An 8166-nucleotide genomic window follows, 5' to 3' on the forward strand; every position below is an offset into this window, starting at 1 on the left:
GGGGGGGGCGGACCCTGGGCTGCCTGGGTGGTCAGGAGCTACCACACAGAGGCAGGTCCACAGGACGGTGCAAAAGGGCAGGGAGAAGGTGGCTGGTTGTGAATGGTGGTACCTGGGCAGGCTTCCTGGAGGTGGTGAGATGTTCGCTTCCCTTAAGGAGCAGTGGCGCGCCAGGTAAACAGGTGGAGTCGGCACATCACTTGTGGGTCCTCAGACGAGAGGAGGGAAAGCCCAGGAGCCATGGGGGTGTAGTTTGTGGGAAGTGGTAGGCCCGGCATGCTGTCTCTGGAGAGGTGGTCAGCTCCGATTCCAGGAGGTCCTGCCTGCTTGGTGGCCTTGACTGAGCTGGGCCTGCTGCCCCGCTTCCTGTGCCATCCGCCTCCCTCCCCCTGGTGCCTGTTCCCCAGGGCAGTGCCCTCCTAGTGCCCTCTCTCTGCACCCTGATCCCCAGGGAGGCCAGGCCGGGAGCTCGCCGTGTGGGGGCCCACGAGACCGTTGTCTTAGAGCAGTCCCCAGAGGGGCGCAGGATCAGGGCAGCCGCCTACACCTTCAACCCAGTGACATCCTTGTGGCCGCAGGGGCTCCTCAGAGCCAGTGAGTGGCTGAGGCCATCGACCTGTGAGCCCCGAAGGCGGCAGTCCGCTCTGGCTGTGGGGTCGGACTGTGGGTCCAGCCTCCAAGCAGCAGAAATGCCCTGGCCCACAGCTGCTCCAGGACTCCCCACGCCCTCCTCCCTGTGCGCTTCTCCCCATGGCTGGGGGAGCTGGGCAGCTGGAGGCTCTGATTCACCCATGGCAGCCCCTCAGATGCCTCTGAGCAGCCCCAGTCTGATGGGCACCAGAGGGGCAGGACGGTACACCTGGGAAAATGTGATACTGTGAAGCAGTCACATGTGGAGGGTTCCCAGTTCGCATCCAGAGACCTTCCTGAGCACACCAGGCATGTGCGTGCCTGTGAGCGGGGCTGGGTCCTGGCCTCAGAACCCGAGGGAGTTCGTTTTCTCAGTCCCCCTACTAGTCTAATTAAAATAAGTTAATTTAGTTAAATAAATCATTCTTTTAAAAAAATATAAACTTACAAAAGAAAGACTAGAATGCTAGACCACGTGTCCGTGTGGGGTGGATCTGTTCTGGGTGTCCCGCAGCTTCGGAGAAGGAGGGTGTCTTGGACCCTGGAGCCAGAACAACTCAGTCCTAGCTGTACCCCTGCCTAGCTCTGTGAGCCTGGGCTAGTTTCTCACCCTTCCGAGCCTCCATTCCCACCTGCACAATGGAACCTGATAGCACCCACCTTGAAGGGTGCCTGCAAAGAACCGAGCACACCGTGCACACGCCGGACGGGGCTGCCCGGCCTCTATGGCACTGGGCTTCCACCGAAAGGGGAGCCTGCCAGGGGGTGGGATTCTCCCCACCTAACCGATGCAGAGACTGAGACCAGGAAGATTGAAAAACTCAGTGGTTGGACTAGCAGGTGGCCTGGAGGTTACGGCACCAGGTCTCACATGGCTGTCCTGCTGGCTCAAGTTCTGAACCTGGTGGCTTGAAAATCACTCTGGTTGTGTGTGTGCATAGCCAAACTCCCAAGAGGAGAGTGGAGGAGACGGGATTGCAGCATGGTCTTCTCACGCCCAGGGCTGACTTCTCACTCTCTCTCCCGGTGCTGGCACATCCCTGAACCATCTTCCCTTTTCACAGGCGCGAGTGGCTGCTTGGCCTGGAGCTGTCTGTCCATCCTCCGGGGAGGCTCCGTCTGTCCACCTCTCCTCAGAACATCTGTACCTGGTGAGGAGAGGTCTGGATGATGCTCTAACGACCTTCACCCCAAGACCCAGCCACAGGCTGAGCTCCAGTTCTGCAGGTAGGGGCGGAGGAGCCACGCAGGCTGGACCGCGGCACTGGTGGTTTCTCCTGCACGCCCGGGCTGCCACCTCCTGAGGGGCCAGCATCTTTGGGCAGCACAGCAGTGAATGAGGCCAAACACAGATAATGAGTGGAGGAGGTCAGATCAGAGGTGGGGCTGCTCAGGCGGTCAGGGAGGGCTTCTCAGAGGAGGTGCTGTGCTTGCTGCCACCATCACCGTGTGATGGTTTGGGAACAGAGTGTGGCTGTAGCAGAGGCTCACTATATATGAAGCACGTACTTGAAGATGTTCTTTTGTTTTTGGAGAGGTTTTCACTATAGGGCACATGCGCTCGCCAGACAGAGAGACAGAAAGCAAGAAATCACCCCCTAGGGGGGATGGCCACACCGCAGTCCCTTCTCCTCCATTCTCCTCTCAGGATCTTGGGCATGCACGCACTCATGCCCGGCGTGAGTTTTAAGCCACCGGGTTCGGGACGCAAACCACGGTCGACTACATGGGAGTCCAGCGACATAGCCATTACGCTAACTGCTGGTCCCAAGATGTTCTTTTTTTAAAATAAGTGTTTACTGGGGCCAGCAGATGGTGTTGTGGTTAAGGTGCTGGACTCCCACATGGTTGACCATGGTTCAAGTCCCAGACCTGGCAGCTTGCTTTCTCATGTTTTCTCTCTCTCTCTCTGGTGAGCATATACACCCTATAGCAAGTTAAAAGATAATAATGATGAAGCTTGCAGGTGGCACGGTGTTTAAGGGCACTGGACTCCCACATGGCTGACTGTGGTTCAAATCCTGGACCTGGCGGCTTGCTTTCTCACTTTACCCCTCTTTTTCTCTCTCTCATTCTTTCCCTCTCTGGTCAAATTGAAATGAATTAATAAATAAAGTTAAATAATAAAAAATCTTAAAAAAAGATAGCAATGGTAAATAATTCTTTAAAAAGAATTCTTAAAAAGAAATAAGTAATTCTTTTTTTTTTTTTTTTTTGGAGAGATTTTCACTGTAGGGCGCATGTGCTCGCCAGACAGACAGAGAGAGATATAGAGACAGAAAGCGAGAAATCACCCCCCAGGGGAGATGGTCATGCCGCAATCCCTTCTCCTCCATTCTCTTCTTGGGATCTTGGGCATGCACGCACACGCGCCCGGCGTGAGTTTTAAGCCACCGGGTCCGGGACACGAACCGCGGTCAACTACGTGGGAGTCCAGCGACATAGCCATTACGCTAACTGCTGGTTCCCAAGTAATTCTTAAAAATTAAGGATAATAGGGTCCTGCAGGTGGTGAAGTGGTTAAGGGCACTGGACTCCCACATGGCTGACCACGGTTCAAATCCCAGACCTGGTGGCTTCCTTTCTCACTTTATATCTCTCTCTCTTTCTCTCACTCTGCCCCTCTCTGGCCAAATTTAAATAAATAAACAAAGTTAAATAAAATTCTTCTTTGAAAAAAAGAATTAAGGATAATATAATATATAATTGCAACAATATGTAATAATATAAATAAGAATTCTTAAGAATAAAATAATTCTTAAAATAATTTATTATTAATTTTATTAATTATTATTTTTTAATTTGACCTGAGAAAGAAAGGGAAAGTGAAAGCAAGCCACCAAGTCTGGGACTCCAACCACAGTTGCCCATGCGGAGGTCTAGCACCTTCACCACCATGCCACCTGCCGGCCATATTATTATTATTTTTTTTTGGAGATGATTTTCGCTATAGGGCGCGCTCGCCAGACAGACAGAGAGAGACAGAGACAGAAAGCGAGAAATCACCCCCCAGGGGGGATGGTCACGCCGCAATCCCTTCTCCTCCATTCTCCTCTCGGGATCTTGGGCACGCACGCACACGTACGTGCCTGGCGTGTTTTAAGCCACCGGGTCCAGGACGTGAACCGCGGTTGACTACATGGGAGTCCAGCGACATAGCCATTATGCTAACTGCTGGTTCCCAAGCCCTATTATTTTTAAAAAAACAATAATTAGCCAGCTGATGGAACAGCATTTACATTGTTGGACTCCGGGCCTGGACCTGGTGGCTTGAAAATTAGGCCAGGTGTGTATGTGTGTGCCCATGATCCTGGCAGGAGAGTGGAAGAGAAGGGGCTTCAGTGTGGCCATCCCCCCCCCCCCAGCCTGGAGGGTGATTTCTCACTTTCTCTCACTGTCTCTGTCTCTCTTTCTCTAGCAAGCACACATGCCCTAAGGAAAAAACCCTTAAAGAAAAAAAGAATTAATGTATCCATTTCACTAGAGAATTAGGTAAACCTCAGATTACAAATCCAAGGCCAAAATAATTTAGCAGAATTATTGAGTCGACAGAAAATCATGATGCATTTTTACATAGAAAAACAGAAAACTATGGGACCGGCAGATGGCATAGCAGTTACATCGTTGGACTCACGTAGTCAACTGCAGTTCAGATCCTGGACCCGGTGGCTCAAAACCACACCAGGCGTGTGTGCGCATACCCAGAATCCTGAGAGGAGAGTGAAGGAGAAGGGATGAAAGGCCATCCACCCTGGGGGGTGATTTCTCGCTCCCCCCCTTTCCCTCTGTCCCTCCGGCAGGCACACACGCCTTGTAGCAAAATCTCTCCAAAAAAAGAAAACAGAAAAATACGTCATGACTTTTCCAGCAACCTAATAGAATGCATTCAGGAAACTAGTCACGACGTAACTGGATTAGACTTCAGCACATAGACCGCGCTTCCCCAGACAGCCTTCGTCCAGGAAGAGGACGTTTCTCCCATTTCTCCGAGACACACACTTTCCTCTCGGCCACCGAGGAAGAAACGCCCTCCCTTGATGGGCCGACACTCCTGGGGCATCGGGAAAGTCGGGATGCATTCTTGTCTTCACTTTCCCGACTACCTCGTGTTTCTTTTTTGTCAGTCTTTTCCCTCCTCCTCTCTGTGGTTTCCTTTATCCACTAAACTTCTTTTTTAAAAGGATTATTTATTTTAATTTTGTTTATTCATTCATTCATTTTAATTTGGCCACAGAGAGACTCAGAGAGAGAGAGAGAAAAAAAAAAAAGAGAAAGAGAGAATGAGAAAGCAAGCCAACAAGTCTGGGACTTGAACTATGGTCAGCCAGGTGGGAGTGTCCAGCACCTTAACCACCATGCCACCTGCTGGCCCCTCCACGAAGCTTCTTTAGATGCATTTGCTTATGCTTAAAATCTTTTTTTTTTTTGTTAAATAATTATTTATTTAGTCATTAATTTATTTTAATTTGACCGGAGAGATACACAGAGAGAAAGAGAGGGAAAGTAAGAAAGCAAGCCACCAGGTTCGGTATTCGAACTGCAGTCGGCCATATGGGAGTGTCCAGTACCTTAACCACCACGCCACCTGCTGGTCCCCATCCTTAAAATCTTGATGAGCATCTCAATCTAAGTCCCCTTCCTCTTGGCCAAAGGCTGTTTGCTGAGTAGTTCCACACGCCCATGGGTTTGGATCCAGTAGACCTGGTGCCTTCCCTGAACAGCGGGCACTCAGACAAGTCATGCACGAGGCTTATTCCGAAAGTGAAGACGTTTCTTGAGCAGGGTGTGAGTCCCTGGACCTGACCTTTCTCACCTAAGTGCCCCACTCTCGTGGGTTTTTTTTTTTTTTTTAAAGAATTATTTATTCTATTTTATTTATTATTATTACTATTTTATTTTTATTTTTGAATTTGAACAGAGACAGAGAAAGGGCAAGTGAGAAAGCAAGTCACCAGGTTGGGGGCTTGAACAGTGGGCCATATGGAAGTCCAGTATCTTAACTACCACACCACCTGTTGTTTGTTTTTTTTTCTTAATTGTATGTTTAATTGGTGAACTGAGTGAAAGGTGAAATATATCTCAGTAGCTTTAGAAAGGCAAGAGCTGGTACTCACCCAGGGACAGTCAGCTTCACTTTCCTGGTTTCAGTGACCTGGAGCCAACAGCGATCTGACCGTTTTGAGAGGGTTCAGACCAAATTCACATAACTTATTGCAGTGTGTCATCGTAGCTGTTCTGGGTTTTGTTTGTTTGTCTACGAAGTGTTTTGCTTTTGGGTGCATGCACTTGCCAGGGGGTGAGAGACAGAGACAGTGAGAGGGAAAGTGGAAATCAGCTCCCTGGGAGATGGCCACACTGCAACCCCTTCTTCATTCTCCCAGGATCTTGGGCACGCACATACATGTGCCAGCGTGATTTTCAAGCTGCCGGGTCCAGGACTTGAACCACTATTGGCCATTGGGAGTCTGATGATGTAATTGCTGCACCACCGGCTGGCCTGTAGGTGTTCTATCTTATTAGTAGCTATTTTTTTTTTAAGAATTAATTATTTCATTTTATTTATTATCATTATTATTCTTTTACATGAGTTCACCAGAGAGAGAGAGAAAGTGGAAGTGAGAAAGCAAGCTGCCAGGTTTGGGACTTGAACCGTGGTTAGCCATGAGGGAAGTCCAGCACCTCAGCCACTATGCCACCTGCTGGCCTTCAGTAGCTATTGTTAATCTCTTCTTGCACCTAATTTATCATTTAAACTTTATCATAGGTGTGTGTTTATAAGACAAAACTGTAGGAGTGGTCTTCATAAAAACTCATAGAAAATGTGTATTATGGGACCAGCAGATGGTGTATTGGTTACGTTGCTGGACTCTCACATAGTTGACCACGGTTCAAGTCCTGTTCCCGGGACTTGAGACCAATGCCTGGCATGTGTGCACGCCCAGAATTTCGAGAGGAGAACAGAGGAGAAGGGATTGCGCTGTGGCCATCCCCCCATGGGGGTTGATTTCTCCCTTTCTGTCTCTCTGTCTCTCTCTCTCTTTCTCTCCAGTAAGTTCATGCACCCTATAGCAAAAATCTCTCTAAATGAAAAAAATAGAAAATGTATCTTATGAAAGACCTGATGGAGAGGGGTTGTAGTGTAACCATTGCCTATGGAGGGTGCTGCTTACTGGCTCTGTCTCCAGCAAGTACAGATGCCCTCTGGCAAGTTATTAAAAAGTTATTAAAACCAACTTTAGGCAGGTTGGTTCTTCGCCTGGACCACCTGCCCTGCCCCCAGGGTCCCCACAGCCTCTGGGGCCCTGCCCCCACCCACACCCAAGGCCTCTGCTCTCGTCCGTTTCATTGCGAGTCGCGGGAAATACCTGAAACCAGGTGACCTGCAGAAACTGCTCACGGTTTGGGGCCCTCTGCGAGGCTGTGTCACAACATGGTGAGGGCAGGAGAGGTGGCCTTTGCCTCGTGGGCCCCGCCTGCCCCTTCCCTCTCCTTGTAAACCCAACAGGTCCTGGGCCGCCCCGCCACCCAGTCACGGACCCCCGAGGTCTCTCCCTCCAGCATCGTGATGGGCGTCTCACCTTCTCATCCCTTTACAGCAGTCGGCACATGAATTTGCGGGGACATAACCCACAGCACCCCTCTCGCTGTCTCCGTCCCAGCCCTCCCACCCCTGCCCGCCATGGCCTCTGCCGACAAGAATGGTGGCAGGGGCCTTTCCTCGGGGTTGGGACCTTTCCCCGGGTCCCCACCACCCGCCTGCAGAGCCGGAAGCCGCCCAACCTGTCCATCACCATCCCGCCACCCGAGGCCCAGGCCCCCGGCGAGCAGGACAGCATGCTGGCTGAGGTGAGGGCTGCCACAGGCCACAGATGTGCCCTATGACCCCCTTCGGGTGGTTTTACTTCCCAAAGAGGCACCTGAACCACCCCCGCCTGGGCAGGCTCCAGCCTCACCCCTCCTTCCTGGGCCCACAGTGTCATGAGGAATGTGACGCTGCACTCGGGCACACTGACTTCTGGCTGTCTAGGGAAGTCAGTGGGGCTCGCTGCAACTCTGGGCATGGGCTGTTTGCCTTTACCCTCCTGGGCCCGGACCCTCAGCCCTGTTTCTGAGGGGTGTGGGCTGTGGGTGACAGTGTCAGGTCAGCCTCAGCTGCTAACCCGAGCAGTGCCTGACTCCTTCAGAGGGTAACGAAGCAACTTCCAACAGTCTGGGCCATTGCCCATAAAGAGCTCATTGAAGACAGGCCCGAGCATGGGCCCACGCGTGGGCCTGCTGCACGTCTGGACAGAGGGCGCGATGTCAGTGCCACCTGCTCCCCGCAGAGCTCAGAGAACCAGGGCGGGCAGGAGTCATGGTGTGGTGGGAAGGTCATGCCAGGGCCCCTGGGGCATGTTTGAAAGGGTGACTTTAACTTGGAGTGAAAGTGGCCCTGGGGAGTGCAAGTTGGGGTGGGGTTTTCCTATCAAAGGCCAAGGGAGAGCCAGTCGGGTTTCCTTCCCCCACCTCCCAGAGGCCCAAGAACCCAGCCTACTT

At 51.6% G+C, this 8166-nt stretch overlaps 1 protein-coding gene across 1 annotated transcript in view; it reads left to right on the top strand.

Moving 5' to 3' along the window:
• RHBDF2 (rhomboid 5 homolog 2) overlaps positions 1-8166 on the top strand; it is a 26753-nt gene that overhangs the window by 6617 nt on the left and 11970 nt on the right. The window contains 5 exon segments of the mRNA XM_027770771.1: positions 1695-1857; positions 7227-7351; positions 7354-7476; positions 8144-8164; position 8166. The exon segment at position 8166 is cut by the window's right edge and continues 127 nt beyond it. Coding sequence (XP_027626572.1) covers positions 7310-7351; positions 7354-7476; positions 8144-8164; position 8166 — 187 coding nt within the window. The 5' untranslated portion in view covers positions 1695-1857; positions 7227-7309.

Source organism: Tupaia chinensis, unplaced genomic scaffold, assembly GCF_000334495.1.
Source record: "Tupaia chinensis unplaced genomic scaffold, TupChi_1.0 Scaffold000159_1, whole genome shotgun sequence".
Lineage (NCBI taxonomy): Eukaryota > Metazoa > Chordata > Mammalia > Scandentia > Tupaiidae > Tupaia > Tupaia belangeri.